Genomic DNA, 17,282 nt, shown 5'->3' with positions numbered 1-17,282 from the left:
GCATCTTTTCATGAGACTACTTGTTCTTTCTTGATTAAGTGTTTTTCATGTGATTTATATGTGAGATTTTTATTTTTCTTACATTATTCCACTCACATATATTGTTGAGAGTGTTACACCCCATTTCAGAGTGATTTCATTTGTTGAGTGATAACACCGGAAAGGTTTGAGTTGAAGCATACTTTCAAATAGAAATTCAAGTCAAGTTTATTCTAAAACTAAGAGTATGTTTGGGTTGGCTACCACTTTTCACTCACAATGAGTTTTGATGGCATGAGAAATTTCTTTAGTATTTGTAGTATTTTTGAACTTAAACTAATCCTCTTTGCAAAAGGCAATTGAAAAAAAAAGGATTTTCTTTGTTTTGTTTATTTTAGTATTCATTCTCAGAATTTTGTGGGCATATTCCCTGCAAACCCTCACGAGACTACAACTCGTCCACTAGTGTAAGCTAGGGGTTTAAAGGCTTGTTGCATATGCTAAATGCAATCGAAATTTCCAGCGAAAGTGGATTAGTTAGGATATTTTCTTTGTTTTGTTTTACTCTTTATCTGTTTTGCTCGAGAACTAGCAAAAATGTAGGTTTAGAGGTATTTGATGTGCATGAAATATATACAATAAAGTACTCACATATCTACATATTTAGCTTTACTTTCATGTTATTTTGTTACTGATTATATTATATCTTTGTGTTGCAGGTAACAAGGGCTTTACATGCAAAGTGGGGCTAGGCCAATTAAATTCAAGTCCAATTGGAGCAAGAAATCAAAGGAAATTTGCACCAAATCCAAGTTCAATTCGGATTAGGATTCCAACCTGCACATCAGTTAGTATTTTTAGTATAATTTTCAGCTCAGATATCCAATTGAGATGATTCAAGTTTAGCTGGAAACTTAACTTAAAGGGCTACAACTTTGTAGTTTACCAAAAGTCCGAATTCTGAATTTAAATGGGCCAAAATTTTCGGTTAAATGAAGCCTAAAAATCTGGGATTTTCTCCAAACGGGAATTCAACTTGTAATAGGATTCCTTGACCTATTTAAAGGCTCTTTAGGGTAAAAAGAAGGAAGAGAAACCTGAGAGGAAAAGGGGACACCGCATAGAAGAATTTGCTTTTGGGGAGTCTTTCTGAAGAGGAGAATCTGAGGACAAAGGCGAGAGCTTCATGTTGATCAACCAATTTGGATGAAAGACATAAGTTTTATTTGTTTTCTTTTCAATTTTATTATGAACTAAATTTTATTTTCTAAAGCATTGATGTAGTCTAGCAATAAACACACAATTTATTTTCTGAGTTATTTTATTTTTAATATTTCCATGATTGAGTGTTTAATTCTTATTCTTAATGCTTACTATTTTTTACAAATTATAGTTTGATCAATTGAATTACAATGAGACCGAGAGGTGATTTGTTATTTTAGTTCTAGAATTAAACACCATTAGTTGAGCAAAAGTAGAGACACTTTACCGCGACTAGTGTGATTTTTCAGAAAATTCAAAGTACGTAACGAGTCTCCAATTAATTAAATTCACATAGAGATATGGAATTGTTAGTTGAAGATATTTTTGATATTATTCGAGAGAAGATATTGAATACTTAAGGAATTTTTAATCATCAACGGGAGATTATTAGAATTTAATAATTAGAAAGGATAAATTGTGTGGGATTTGTTAGGTGAAATCAATCGCTTTAGATCCATTCTTATCATATTTTTACACTGTTAGATTTTTACACTTTGTTAATCCTTTTTATTCGTAGATTTATTTTTATTAGATATTTTAATTTAATTCAGATAGTATAACATTCCATTGATTTTCGATTTTTCCAAATAGTAATTAATTTAGTGAATTTCGGTATTCAATAACATAGTTAATCTTTGTGGGTTCGACATTCATTTTCTAAAAACACTTTACTACTTGTTACGATTTTGTGTGCTTGCAGATTATTTTACGCGAACAATAGCCCGCATCTTTTGTAGCGTGCATATGCTCTAAATTTCGCGTGGAATGCATGGCATGTGTTAACGGTTTTTTTTTTAAAAATTTTTTTTTATACATATTTATTGTTTGGGCTTTATTGAGATGATGCTAATACGTATTGCATCTTGGTCATTCAAGTCCGTTTGATAGCGGTATTTAAGTATTTGTGTTCAAAATGATATAAAAATTATCATTTAAAAAGTATTGTCATATTTAAAGTATTCATAATGCAAACAAATGTGTTTAGTAATATATTTCAAATAACATATTTTAAAATGTGAAAAAATATAATCATGTGTTTGGTATGAGTATGTGTTTTTTTTAAGTGATGATTATATAGTAAAATAATACTATTTTATTTAAGGAGAGAGAAAAAGAAAGAAAAATGAATAGAGACTGATAAAGAGGTGGGTTCATGGGAGAAAAAAGAAAAGAAAAGAAAAAGAGTTTGGTCTTGTCAATGGGCCTTGCAATTTTTAAAATAAAATAAAATAAAAAACCATTTAGCAACATTATTTGAAAATTAAGAACTTGTATGAATGAGTTTCAAAATACATATTTTAAATACCTAATTTGAGAATTGTAACTTAAACACCTATAATAAAATATCATTATCAAACAAGTTCTTTTTTTTTGGGCCCACAATTTTTAGCATTTAAACATTGAAAACTATTGTTTGAACATCGCTACCAAACAAACCCTCAACTTTCTTGATCCAAGAGCTGCTGCCCAAAAATCCAAGTATGTTCGATTTCACAATGTTTTTCTTTCTTGTATTTACTTAATACATGAAAAGAATTCATACAAAACTCCATTTAAACTCAACATTTGTATGCATGTGCTCTCTTTATCAACTTAAGCTCCAATTTTGAGCTTAATAGTTCGTTTGATTGGGGAGATGAAAAAGTAAAAGAATAGAAAATGGATAATTGATGAAAAATGGGAGGATATAGTTTATTAAAAAAGAAAGTTAATGCCAAAAAAATTGACATCCAGTCAAACTCAAAACTTTGAAAAAATTTGGGTGAGATACATATGGGTAGAGCTATGCAGATTGCAAACAAGTTGCAAAAGAGAGAAGAAATGAGATGAATTGTGTGGTGAAGGTGATAAAGACTAGCTGGATTGCAAACAAGGTTCTAAAGAGAGAAGAACGGAGATGAATTGTATGGTGAAGGTGATAAAGACTAGCTAGAGGGGTAGGTGAAAGGCATTAACAATTGGGTGTAATTTATTAACATTAATTGGCATGAAGCTTTCACCGTGTTTTCTCTTCAAAACAGAGAGATCATTTTTTGGTGAGCCTGAGGAGAAAATGTCTGGGTCCTAACAAAAATCCTCTCACTTTTCTCTTCTTACCAAACAGTCTCAAAACCTATTTTCTCTCATTTCTTTTCTATGATTCATATTTCACCTCCAACCAAATGCAAACTATGTTGTGATTCTAGTCATGTTGGTGCATGATATTTTTGCTGACAATTTCACTACTATGCCAATATTTTATAGCCATCAATTTAGCTACTTAGTTTTATACTTTTAACTTGCTTTGGTTTTCCTTTTAATGGTTATTAGTAGGTATTGGAATTCTTGGTACAACTTATGTTTTCAAAATGGGTTTTCTATCCTCTAGTATTGGACATCAGGACATATATAAAGTGATTGTACTAACAGTAAATGTTTGTGAGGACTTAATGTATATTAGACATTTCAATTGGTTTTATAGTCTTATAGTAGAAATACTGGATAGAGTGGAAGTTATTTATGAAAATTCTGTAACTATGATGAAGATGATATGTGTAAAGCATCAACAATCATGACTCAATCATGTTGATTCTAGGAGAATACTGTTAATGATTAGAGTGAAATTTTTTATTGTCTTATGTGTTCTCACTGACCATAGGCTTTTTGTATAAGGAATCCATAATACATTGGGGTTGAACATGGGTTTTACTTGGATTTATTGTATATGTATTTATAATATGCAAGGCATGATTTTTGTGGGTGCCTGAGGACCGAGGATGGATCTAAAGAGTTGCAGTATAACTGTGGGGATGTTGCGGTCCATGGACCCGAGTAGGAAAGCCTCCCGAGGATGGGAAGATATGAGTCAAAGTACTCTGAGGTATTCCAAGTGGGAACAAGAATTTGAAGAGAGAGAATTAGTGGTCATAGATGAAATTTCTAGTTTAGAGTAGTCTGTTGCCTTCGTATTAAATGGTGGACAACAGCTTTATCAGCTGCATTGATGAGGAAATGACCTGAACAGTGTAAGTCACAGCTAAGCAGACTCCTTCCACTACCTTCTTCAAATGTAAAAAGCAATAAGTGTCATGAGAGGAGAGATGTTAGGTGAGGATGGATGGTTGAGATATGATAAATGGAGGAGTATATAAAAAAAAGGAAAGTTGACAGAGAGAGGGATTTGGACACAAGTATCAAGAGACAAAAAAAAAAAAAAAAAAAAAAAAAAAAAAAAAGAAAAAAAAAAAAGAAACAACAAGAACACTTAGAGAAAAGAGAGTGAACAGTAATAATTCCTATGTAATTGTGGCTTCCTCAGACTAGCTTGTAAGGATAAATTGGTTCACCTATCTAATATGATTGGCCTTTTCTTCCTTGTTTTTGTCCTCGGGCGAAGCTCCCCTTTGGTTGTTTGGTTCCCTCTCTTACAAATTCTTTGTTTTGGGCCATGGTTGAACTGATCCAGCCACTATTCTAAGTGGGCTTGGGCTACTAGATTTTTTGGTCCTTACAATTTGGGTGTGGCTTGTGTCCAGTGGAAGTTTCCATTGGACATGTTGGATGATGGACACGTGTCCAAATCTGAATGTGTCCAATGGAAATTTCCACTGGATAGAAGCCTTGCCCTTACAATTTCTATTGTAGTAATTTTGGAGTTTAATAATTTGTATCATCTAGAAGAATTTCACAATTATTAAAAATGTGACTTTTAGGATTTTTTTGTAAGGAGTTAATTCTAGTTTTTTTTTTTTTTTTTGGGTTATTTTTTAGATTGGAATTTTTATTATTGGGTAAAATGTTGTTTTGGTACTTAAACTTTACCAGAAATTTGTTTTTCATCCTTAAACTTTTAAAAGTTCATTTTTCATTGCTAAACTATTAAAATGTTTTTTTTTCCATGAACTATTGAAAATTTTTTACTTTTTGTCTTTAAACTTTACCAAATTTTTTTTTTTGTCCCCAAACTATTGAAAAAAAATTATTTTTTCATCAATATTTTTGTCTCTAAACTACTAAAGTCTAGAAACGAAAAAAGAACTTTTGGTAAAATAACTTTTTAAAAGAACTTTTTATTCCAAAACGTTAACTTCAAATTAAAATAAAGAAGAAGAAGAAGAAGAAGAAGAAGAAGAAGAGAGGAGATAATTAATGTTAAATAGTGAGAGAAGGAGTGGGGGCAAAATGGTAATTATCATTAGCCCCCTCTCTTCTCTCCTATTTTCTCTTCAAAATGGGGGCTGAAATTTGGTGGGCCTAGAGAGAACTATAAGGTCCCATCATTTTCTCTCTCCTTCCCTTTCCAACCAAACACTCATCTTTTCAATTTTCTCTCCTCTATATATTCACTGCAACCAATCAGACTCTTATAGTCGATAAAGTTCTTGTAGGGTTTTTTTTTTTTTTGGGATAAGTAAAAGTCTTGTAGTTCTTATTTTTGCAATGCCAATACTAAAGTTTGTATATAGTTTGTTGGCAAGTTGGTCTTTACGATCCTCGTATTAACCATAACCCCACAAACATTACACAATGCTATTTTTCTCTCTCCAAAATAGGAAACAAGAAATAGTAGAGAGAGAGAGATCCTAATGAATTAACGTGATTTCACCTTAAAAGACTTACATTCATTGTAAAGTCCCAATAATTAGATCTTTACTATTAATTTTTCTTACGATTACCCATTAAAGGTGTGAGTTGAGTAGAGATGCATTATGCCTAATGTGACAAATGGAGTTGTGAATCCAGAGTCTACTCCTTGGGGTGAGTACAAAGGACTCTCTCTTGGTGAGATTCCATATCATCTAAAAAAAAAAAAAAGAATGAACTAATATGCAAATGAGTTCTAATTCAAATGGAACTTCCTCTCCTTGAAAAAAAGCAAGATAGAGAGTAAGGATATAGGCTCAATGCCCATCTATGTAACTTACTATTTAATTTAATTTTTATAATAATAGAAATGAAAAAAAAAAAAATGCAATTTACACCAACCTTCATTAAGGTTTATGAAATGACACCCCCCCTCCCTTAAGGTTTGTATAAATCTAATTGTTTAGTTTTCATTAATGAAATATTCTACTTTTATAAAGAACCTTAAAAGGGATGAGAGTTTCATTTTGTCCATAGTTTGGATAAGATTCTTTTCGAAAAATAGAATATTTTTGTTAATAGAATAATAGTTTAAAAGGGTTTGGACTCCGTTGTTGCATTTATACAAGCCTCAAGAGGGAGTGTTATTTCATGTATCATTTGGGTGGAGTATAACTTTGTAAAACCTCCAAGTAGGGTGGTGTAGTTTACCCTAAAATAATAGATCAAATAAAACATACATGACTAATGAAGGGCATTTACATTTTCGAAAATTAATTTGTATTTTTTAGTATCTTTTATTTATTTATGTTGTGTTTTTTATTTATGCATACACATGTTGAAACTCTCAAGTTCTACATTTAAGTTTACAATATTCAAACAATCACAAATCAATACAGTTGTGTCCAATTATATGGACAAAATTTGACTACAAATTTGATTGTAACCTTAGAGACTACAACCAATAATAAAAAGATAATGTGTCCCTATAATGTGCAATGCACATGACATGACTCACTTAAAATGACTACATACAAATACAATCACTTAAATGTAATTTAGTAAACCATATGAGTATGATAGTTATACATGTCATCTTTTTATTGTTAGTTGTAGGTTAAAACTACAACCAAATTTGTAGTCAAACTTTGCTTTCTAAAAATAAAAAATAAAAAACAAAACAAAAATCAACTAATATTTCTTATATATAACTTTTTAGCACGCGTGTGTATATATATCAGCATTTAAAAGACCCAAGACTAAATGGAAGTCAAGCTCTCAGAATTACTCAATTATGCAGCACTAATTAATCTTCAAATGAATGAAATGGATACACACATACAAAGAAAGAAATCAAACCGAAAGCTTTCATCATTAGGACAACCATAAGTTCATAACATCCCAACCAAGAACTTGAAATAATTATTGTTTTATAAGAAACAACATAAACTTCCCAAACACATTGGTCAGACCAATCTTTTTAGTACCAAATCATCAATGATTCATGCGAGGGTTGTGTTGCTCTGACAAGGAGCAAATTATATTTGAGAAAGATACATAAATCTGTTCGCTCAGCACACTAATTAATGTTCAAATATGCCCAACAGTTACTCCATAAATGGTCAACCAGTTCTCATGATAATGTGGACTCCACTGTCAGTATCCACAATGTCACTTATCTCACCAACCTTGAGAGCATAAGTTGCTTCTTCAAAGGGCTTCTGCATCTGGCCCCTGCCAAAAGGACCTGCAGCAAATATTTAAAATACAGCTTTGTTTAGACCAGTATAAGTTGTGATGGTATCCAATTCTGATATCAGACAAGCTCCAAAAGTAGCATGTAAAAATCAAAATTATGTCAAAGAGACTGAAAATGATAAGTAGGAAGATACTTCATGGGCATGCACAAAAGTCCTTGCTGTCAGAAAAGAAATATGCCTTACGAGCAAACTTGTTAGTAGGTATTTCATGTTTGTTTTGGGTGTAACAGGATTTGAGTTGGACTGAGTTTGTGAGAGTTTTGAGTGTCTCTGTGTTTGTGAGATTTTCTGTGTGTTACATGTGAGTTTTTAGGTACAGTTTGGTTTAAAATTGTAATCCATACTATTTATAATGGATTTTGCTAGCTGTTGCCCGTAGATGTAGTCATGGAGATGGCCTAACCACGTTAAACTTTGTGTGTTATGTGGATATTCGTAATTGCCTGTTTGTGTAAATGCAATTCTGATTGCCCCAGATTCTAACATCACCAATTAATGGAAAAGAAGCCCATTTACAAGCAAAGGGGGAAATGGAGAAAAAGGAAGATGAGAAACTACTATCTTTGCACTTGGGGCAATGACATGATAGTGAGGTTCTATCTCAATTCTCACTATCATTACAGATAATATTATTGTTACTACAAATTTACTTACCATAAAGAATACTTTTTGTAGAGATTGACAAGGCAGATATTTCACAAAACCCCCAAGGAAAAAGGGAAGAATGATTGATCTAAACAAAATATATTATATCATAATAGGAAAGTTGCAGAAAAGTGCTGGAAAAAATGAGTTTTAGTAAACAGGAAAACCAAAAACCCTTATCTAGATTGCCAAATCGAAATAAATTTTGATGGATGAAATTGAAAGAGAAGTCATATTGAAATAATCAGAATGTAAGACACCCAAGTATTTGAAATAAATAACCAGTACCTTAAAAAATATGTAGAACATAGAAATAAACAACTAAAAAGGCAAGTTTTCCATTTATCTTTAAGTTCGAATTGCCAATGAGCACTAGCTCAAAGGACAACTCTTCCCAAAGAACGGGTGCATGGCGAGGCCCTAGTGGGTGCAAGTGTAACGTACTATTAAATAAAGTTCTAATCAAGTGATAAGACAATGAAATTGAGCAAATAAGGAAATCAGGTCAAGATCGGACAACAAATTCTGCAAACTAAAATGCACATGCACATGTCCGTGTTGGGGGCAGTTCAAATGAGAAAATTTCAGCAAACTAAAATGTACGTGCATGCGTGCATGTGTTGGGGGCAGTTCAATTGAGAAAATTTAAGCAAACTAAAATGTACATGCCCTTGTGCTTGTGCCGGGGGCCAGTTCAATTGAGAAAAATTTAAACCCCCAATCTCCGCTGGTGATAGTTACAACACACCATTGGTTCAAGATATGTGTGATACAATTCACACAACACATGAAATACAAGGTTTTAGAAAAAAGTAGAATGCATGACTGTCACATGATATTGCTGATAACATTTAACACAACTTGCATAAAAATAAGAACAACAACATAATTTCACAGCACCGCATTTACAATTCTTCCCATTTTTTGTTAAATTTTATAACTTGCAACATTTATTTCTGCTCTTAGTTTTTCCATATTAATATGAAAGAACAAAAAAAAATCTTCACTTTTTCTTTTTCCCTTTTTCTTAGTTTTCCACTTATATCTTTTACCAAAGTTCCGCCCCCTTTGTTTGTTTCGCATATGAATCACAAGTACTCTACTTTACCTAGCTTGAGCAAGCATTTCAAGAAATTATCTTTAACTTATTGTAATTAGCACAAGTGAAAATTGTTTTGATTTTCTCTCCTACCAAACACAACCTCATTCATCTAAACCTTAACATAAACAACAACAACAATATAATTCAAAACCAAACAAACACATACTCTTCAATTGCTTTCAACGATAACATTCAAGATCTAAAAATAAAAGTAAAAACTAACCAAGATCGCCGCCGCGCTTGGCGGAGCTGCAATCGGACAAGCGAGTGGCGAGGTCGTCGAACTTGGCTTTGCCCGAAACGATGTCGTCGCGGATGGATTTGAGCTGAGACACGGCGCTATCTCTGGTGGTGTTCATGATAACACGGCCTTCTGGATCTTTCCACGAAGCCTTTCTTCGAGAGCCTTGGTGTTTGATCAGTATGTGCGATGCTCTAACCTGGTTGGTCGTCGTTGTCGTTTTCGATGACGACATTCTCGTCTTCTTCTTTTGCTTGTGCTTGTCTTTGTCCTTGTCCTTGTCTCTCGACGATGAGATCGACGACGAGGTTTTCTTTCGCTTGCGATCGGAGGAATCTATTTTGGCAGAGTCGATCGAGGATCGCGAGCTCAAGGGTTTTTGTGTTAGTGTTATCTGAGGCTAGTCCTGTCTGCGCAGTGCTTCTACTAGGATTCTGGTTTTACAAGTTGTGCCTTTATTATAAAGGTAAGTTTTTGTGTTACTGGATCTGGGCTCTTTGGCCCACATGGAACCACAACACTCATGGTCTAGGTCGTTTGCAATTCCTGGCATCTACCAAAATAGTAATCCTAATCACACTCAATATACTCCATATTACAATCAATTTCATAATTGTTGCTAAGCTGATAAATTATTACTTTATTACAAGTTACAATATGCAATTTTTTTTTATACTAACACGCCACAATTAAAACCGCATGTAGCAATTAGTTTTGTGGAGCTAGTGATAAAAATACACACATAGACTCACGCATCCGATGTGGGACGAAGCCAATTTATGAAAGATATTGTAACTCATTTATAAGATAATATATCATATCTACCCATTTAAAAAAATAAAAAATAAAAATGATAAGAGTTAAATATGTACAACCAAAAAAAAAAAAAAAACACCCAAAAATCTATCTGTGTTAACTTATCCTTTCCCCTCTGAAGATGGGTTTTAGCTACAATTGTTCCCATTCATTCCGTACAAATTATATGCACTCCATTTTAATGTTCTTTTTTATAAAAAAAATTATGTTATGTTCCATGTATTATACTTATTGTGGATACTTAGGGTGAGTTTGGTTCAGTTTTTTGTAAAAGTGCATAATGAAAAAAGTGGAGTTTTCAAAAAGTGCATAATGAAAAAGTTCATTTTCAAAAAGCTGAGTGTTTGGTAAAAGTTGCTAAAAAGTGTTTTTTTGAAAAAGTTGAGTGTTTAGCTAGCATTTATAAAAGTGGCAGTTTGAGGGATAAATTACCAAAAAGGACAATGTATATATAAGGGAGTTTATTTCATATATTTTTTTTTTTAATGCGAGTTTATTTCATACTTAAATCAACTACTTCATATACTTAAATCAATTTTTCTCTTTCCAAAAAATTTATTTTTTTCTCACCAATATTAGCTAATAATAACCTATCCTTTAAAATTTATTGTGAAAATATTGTGATAAATATTGTGGTAGTATTTTTAAATTGTGATTTCTAATTCTTTAACTTTCTTTCATCCATACGTTTCCTTTTTTCTTTTTCTTTTTTTCTTTTTTTTTTCTTCTCTTGCATTTTGTCCACCACACACGTATACCTATAGGATTCCTTCATCTCTTTTTTTCCTTTATATTCCACTTGATTCCAGAGCCTTCTTTTCTCCTTATTTCCCCAGCTCTCTCATTCTCTGCTCTCTTTTTTTTTTTTTTTTTTTTACTTGATTCTCTAGCTCTCTCTGTGATACTTGATTCCATAATCTTGTTTGCCTTTTGGCATCATTATCTTCAAACACACACAGACACGCATGGAGAGAAAGGAGAAATCATCTTTGCTCCACCACGACTGCTCCTCCTCCTCGCTGTGGAGTGCATGCAACCAGGGGTCAGATTGGCTTCTTTTTTTTTTTTTTTTTCTTGATCATTTATTGTTCTATTTTTTTTTTTTTTCTGTTCTTGATCTGCTGTTGTTGTTGTTTTGATTTTAGATTTGTTTTTTAAATTATATCAGTTTTATGAGAGCAAGAATTTTTTTGCTTTTATTGTTGTGGTTTGATTAATTTTAAGATTATGTTTTTGAGTTTATATTTTGATTATGCTTGAGATGAGAGGCGTGAGAGTGAGCTCGAACAGGCATGAGAATTGAGGGCTTTTTATCAAGGGTAATTTGGTAATTGAATGAATTAGCAACAGATACTTCTGGAACGCGCATTGGACTTTTTGGTTATGGATCGAAGCAGACCCATAACGCAAATGCGCGTTTTTTCAAAAAAATAAAACGCAACTTTTTCAGGAAAGTTGCGTTTTATACTTACCAAACGCGCGTTTTGGTTTGGCTTTTTTGAAAACCCAACTTTTGGGCTTCAAACGCGCAAACAAACGGGCACTTACAAGGAATCAACTTTAATTATATTATCCTTCTAAAAAAACTTCAATTAAATTACATGGAGAGAGAGAGAGAGAGAGAGAGAGGAGGTATCTTGAGTCATCATTTCATATGTTCACCATTGTTTCAAAGGGATGTAGGTGGTTACAAGCCAGCAACCATTCTTATCATTTGGTATCTGATTAGTCCGTTAGTTAAATGATTGTTTAAGCTATAGCTATTAGGATTAGGACACTTAGCACTCATCCAAGTGGCTGCTAGTTTCAAACAGTGAGTGCCTGCTAGTTTCAAACTAGTTTTATAAATACACGTAGTCTCTCATTCTGTAATCCATTTTGGTAATTGAATGAATTGTTTGCTATTTTGGAATTGCTTGTTCTTGTAGATGTACATATTCACCTATTAATTGTTTTAAGCAACTCAACCCTTTCATTGTTTCTAAGCTCCTATACCAAGTTGATGCAAGGAAGGTGATAGGCTGTGATATGATTTAGAATTAGATGAAAGGCAAGTTGCTTAAAACACATTGATAGGTGATTAGGCATCTCTGCAAAAATCACAAAGTTCTCAAATAAAATCCCTCAAGTCTTATTTTTAATCACATACAAAAACTGATTATAAAGTAACTATAATCTGGTACTTATACTAATTGTTTGTCATTGACATTCTTCTAGATGATTGATGTGGGGTAAAAGCCCAAAATTATGTATTGGGCCTAGGGCCCTATTTGAAGACTAGAGTGTGTCCGAAGGGAAGAAATGATTGAGAAGGAACCCAAGTGGAAGAAATATACCTGGAAATGAACGAAGAGTATAGTCTGAAGAGAGCATTAGTAGTCCAAAGAGTGTGTTCTCCTCGGATATAAAGAGTTTCGGTCAAGCAAGTACCTGGGATTTTCAAGTAACCCTCCTGACGGTTCTAATAATAAGGATAAACTTCAGGCATGTATGGAGATGATAAGAACAGATAAATATCTAGAGGAAAGGCTGCTACCACCACATTAAATGCACTACAGCAACTTTTCTAGTTGCATTAATGTGGAGAAGACCCCTGAACAGTGCATTCTCAACTACCACTACTCACAGAGAACTAAAGAAGAGGCCTGATGAGATCTATATTGAAGTAAAGGCTCAGATGACTAACAAGTGTACGATGAAAATGATCCAAAAATAGACTATATAATGTAAAAGATCTCCCATAAGAGAGGGAGGGGGGGGGGGAGGGGGAATAAAAAAAGGGGAGAGAAGAAGATACATTGTATTATTAAAGCTTGTTAGCGTTCAAAAACAATATCCCAATTTATAAATTATCTCTTCGGATGTCTATTCAATCAGGCTTTAAGAGTGTTTTTATACTTATTTATTTTTGAAACCCATGCTAGAGTTGTAGAATTCACAACTAGCCCAGCTCTTTCACCCACTCTCTACAAATTCATTGTTTTGGGTTCATTGGGCTCGTACTCCAGATCGTTTGGGCTTGTGCTACAAATCTTGACCCTACAATTGACAATTGTTTGTCATAGACATCCTTCTAGATGATTGACAAGTGTCTAAATCCTATTGGTCAATGCTTAAAATATCATCATAATTAGCTAATTAATTAGCTAATAGTTTCAAGAGGATTAGGGTTGTTGACTTAGCTAATGTTGCTGTTGGTTTTGTGTCAATGTTGCAAATGTAAAAAGCCTCTTGAAATGCCCTACAAGAGAGAGAGAGAGAGAGAGAGAGAGAGAGAGAGAGAGAGAGAGAGAGAGAGAGAGAGAGAGAGAGAGAGAGAGAGAGAGAGAGAGAGAGAGAGAGAGAATAATTGCTTGATTGGCCATTGCAACTATGTGTTTGAATTTAATTAGATAATTTAATATATTGTTCCCACATAACTTTACATAAATTGTGACCATATCTTCGATATTCTTGATTGTGTCTAATTCAATTTGCTTTTATCTTTACCTAGCTTTAATTGTTGCCAAAGAAAATTAATTTAAGCAAGAATGTTACATCCAAATCATTATTTCTTATATAAATCTTATAAGGATTCATCATAAGTCATTTTAAATAGAATAAATAATATATATGAAAACAAATGCATTTATTATATGTGTAGGATATATAATTTTATAGAAGAAATTTAGATTATAATTGATTTATGTATTTAAGTATTTGATCAATAACATAATTATTAATTTCAGATCATCTTGAATTTTTTCAAACATGTAGGGTATAAGAAAAAAAAATCCAATCCAACGATAAATTTGCATTCACTAAAAAATTAGTAAGTGTTGTTACATAGTTTAGAGTTACACCATGTTCCATGTATAACTTTAACCTAAACTCTCTCTCTCTCTCTCTCTCTCTCTCTCTCTTTATATATATATATATAAAAAGGTAGGCTACCAAATTATAATAATTTTGTTTAATTCTCAAGTGGTTGCATGTAATTTCTTTTTCTACTCCAAAAAAAAAAAATGCAGAAATTTATTGAAGGACAAAATTTGGCTACAAACTTTATTGTAACATAAGAATACAACTTCTTTTAATTACATATTTTGAAAATTTAATAGTTGGATTGAAGTTTTTTATACTATTAACACATGGCATATTTGTGCTAATTAGAAGCTATTTATGATATAATTCATAAATTTATTTTTATGTATAATTTTAAACTAACAAAACTTGTAATTTAAACTATTGATTGATAATATAGCTATTAATCTTTAATTTTTTGAAAATTTTGCAAGTATAGAAGCTTTAAGAAAAAAAAAATTCATATCCAATAAAAATATATTGAGTAAAATTATAAAATTATAGTCTTAAACTACAACCAAAGTTTGTCCTTCATTTGATAGAAACAATAGCAAACTGCAATTTATTTAATAGAATCAACTCTATAGATCTTATCAAGCTTTATCAATCCTTTAGATGGACACAAAAACTTAATTTTTGACATCAACTTTCTTTTCCTTTATTCTTTTTCCCTTGACTTATTTTATCTTATCTTCTTTCTTTTACTATTAATTTGTTATCCAAAGTGTTCTGTGAGAATCAAGTCAATTTGGCCCGAAGCATTTAAGTCCCATAACAACACAAGAGACTCTAAAATTAGACATGGCAAATCAAGTAAGAATTTGCTAATCCAATCCGAAAATACCCCACCCAAACCTTAATTTTTTGAATCGAAGAAAAAATGAGTTGACCTATGACCCAACCCAACCCATGACCCAAACAAATAAATTTTTTTTTTTGGTAAAAAAAAAAATTAAGAATATATTGGTTTAATTGTTTGTTGTGAGCTTTAAGGAAACAATTGAGACGTTTACATAATTACATGCAAATGAATTGAAAGATGAATGGTTGATGCACTTTGTAATAAGTAAAAAAATTTAGATATTAAATAACAAAGTAAATGCTAATATAATCTGTTTACAGTAGAGTTAAAACATATATATATATATATATATATATATATATATTTCATTATAGACATGTGCGAGAAACATTTATAAGCGTGAAAAGAGTGAAGCCAAAATATCAATGAAATTAACATAAATTATAAATGCTTAGGCCTATTTTTTAACAATTCATATCTAAAATAAATGGTTTTTCAAAATAAATTGGAGTTTGTGTTACTTAATAATGACACAATATTAATAAAGGAGACCATGTAGAAATAAGTAAATAATAACAATTTTAATGTATATTCTCAAACTGAAATAGAGAACCTGCCATGATTGATAATAGATTATAAAATTAATTTTCAAAACTCTAAAATTCTTATTTATTTTTATTCTTTGTCAAATGAGTCATCCAACAAGTCATTGTAATTTTGTTTTATGTTTAGGGATATTAATATTGTGTAGAAATAAGACTTGTGTATTTATGTTACTTATCTTTGTGCTATTTTGTTTTGGTTAGTAATGTTAAGATTTGTATAATTTTAAGATTATTGAATAAGAATTAATTTGTTTACCTGGGCTCATTCTTAATATGAGTGGTGAATTCAATGTAATACATTTTACATCAATTAATTTGTTACGTGACTTTCCAAAATTGCAAATACATGTTTTCTAAATTAAAAAAAAAAAAAAAAATTCATGTAAAAAATACGGGTCAACCCAACCCAACTAGCAACTCAAACTCATTTTTAATCCGCTTAAAATGACTGCTTTTGACCGAATCTATTTTGATTTGCAATCTGATTGAACCGACCCAACCTGGCCGTTTGCCAGGTCTACCATAAATCCTCATGCAGAAGAAAGAATAGCTCAAAGTCATAACCATATGCTAATAAAGGTCAGGTCCCAGTGAAAAATTGGGCTTCTCTATAACATCTGAATTTCAGCATTGCTTGAAACAGAATGGAGATAACCACCATACCTCCATTGTGGCCACAACAACACATCTGAGTATCTGACACTCCCCCCACCTTAATGTCCTACAATTTACTGCAACTTCCAGAGTTTCCAAAGAAAAGAATTGGCATAAAGCACAATCCATGCTCAAATATAATCAGTGAAGAGTTCTCTCCATCCATTGATCAGCGGAAATACAAATAGTGTATTTGGACTAATTTCAGACAGTGCATAAACCAAATGTCATAGATAAGATGTTATCACAACCCAAACAAAATTTCTGCAACAAAGCTCACCAGCTAGTCTAGATTTTAATCTACTATGGGAAAATCCAGATATTATAAAGACACAATTAACAGAAAAAAGAATAATAATCTCTAAGAACCCTTGTCAGCTTTAGAAGCAGTTGCAGCTGCTTGTCCTCTGAGCCGACCAGTCCTCCTTGCAGCAATGAGACCAACCTTTTGACCAGGAGGTGCATCACGCCTAACAGTACTTGCATGCCCAATATGCTGGTGGTTACCTCCTCCATGAGGATGCTCAACTGGGTTCATAGCCACACCACGTACCTTGGGCCAGCAATTTCTCTTCACTCTGAACTTGTGGTAAGCATTACCAGCCTTGAGAAGAGGCTTCTCAGTTCTCCCTCCACCAGCAACTTGCCCAATCATAGCTCGGCAGCCACTTGGAACAATCTTCTTAGCACCAGATGGGAGTTTGACCCTGTTAAATTGAGTAAACAGACAGTCTGGTGATCAGCTATATAGATGGTGTCAGCACAAGAAGTCATGTATTCTCACAAGTTTAGCAAAAGTAATCAAATTTAGATGTTTAAAATAATATGCTAAAAACGCAAATTGTGCTAAGTAATCAAGATTTAACATAAACATACAAAGCTACTATAAAAAGCATCACAATCTTTAAGGTACAAACAATACAAGAACTCTCTTATATATATATATATATAGAAGATGATAAATACGTCATATCAGTTTGCAAATTGGTACTATTGGTTCAGTGCAACA

The 17,282-nt window shown here is 32.3% G+C and overlaps 2 protein-coding genes and 1 long non-coding RNA gene across 3 annotated transcripts; 1 reads left to right on the top strand and 2 right to left on the bottom strand.

Annotated features, from left to right (window-relative positions):
- Positions 1–7,150: 7,150 nt before the first annotated feature.
- LOC111996678 (peptidyl-prolyl cis-trans isomerase Pin1) lies at positions 7,151–10,059 on the bottom strand. The gene is made up of 2 exons (XM_024028676.2): positions 9,536–10,059; positions 7,151–7,552 (listed from the first exon to the last, which is right to left on the bottom strand). Exons 1-2 carry the CDS (start codon positions 9,786–9,788, stop codon positions 7,428–7,430), a joined length of 378 nt encoding a protein of 125 aa, XP_023884444.1. The 5' UTR covers positions 9,789–10,059; the 3' UTR covers positions 7,151–7,427.
- Positions 10,060–11,015: 956 nt separating this feature from the next.
- LOC136070988 (uncharacterized) lies at positions 11,016–13,126 on the top strand. The gene is made up of 2 exons (XR_010632265.1): positions 11,016–11,411; positions 12,587–13,126. It is a non-coding gene; the product is annotated as an uncharacterized LOC136070988 (long non-coding RNA).
- A 3,285-nt stretch (positions 13,127–16,411) lies between these two features.
- Positions 16,412–16,983, bottom strand: LOC111996658 (large ribosomal subunit protein uL2x; the record flags this gene model as incomplete). Its single annotated transcript, XM_065781708.1, is given in 1 exon segment — positions 16,412–16,983. A coding segment is annotated over 1 exon segment (349 nt), but the record flags the coding sequence as incomplete, so codon positions are not given.
- Positions 16,984–17,282: the final 299 nt, after the last annotated feature.

The sequence above is a fragment of the Quercus suber genome, unplaced genomic scaffold (genome assembly GCF_002906115.3).
Source record: "Quercus suber isolate HL8 unplaced genomic scaffold, Cork oak 2.0 scaffold_276, whole genome shotgun sequence".
Lineage (NCBI taxonomy): Eukaryota > Viridiplantae > Streptophyta > Magnoliopsida > Fagales > Fagaceae > Quercus > Quercus suber.
Note: the sequence above shows the minus strand (reverse complement) of the source record. Positions and strands in the feature narration are given on the sequence as shown.

What these genes read in the sequence shown, in the direction of transcription:
- LOC111996678 (XM_024028676.2), bottom strand. Translation starts at nt 9,788, where the DNA reads ATGTCGTCATCGAAAACGACAACGACGACCAACCAGGTTAGAGCATCG. An exon ending in CAAGCGCGGCGGCGATCTTG is followed by an intron (nt 7,553 to 9,535) that starts GTTAGTTTTTAC and finishes TATTTGCTGCAG; the next exon opens with GTCCTTTTGGCAGGGGCCAG.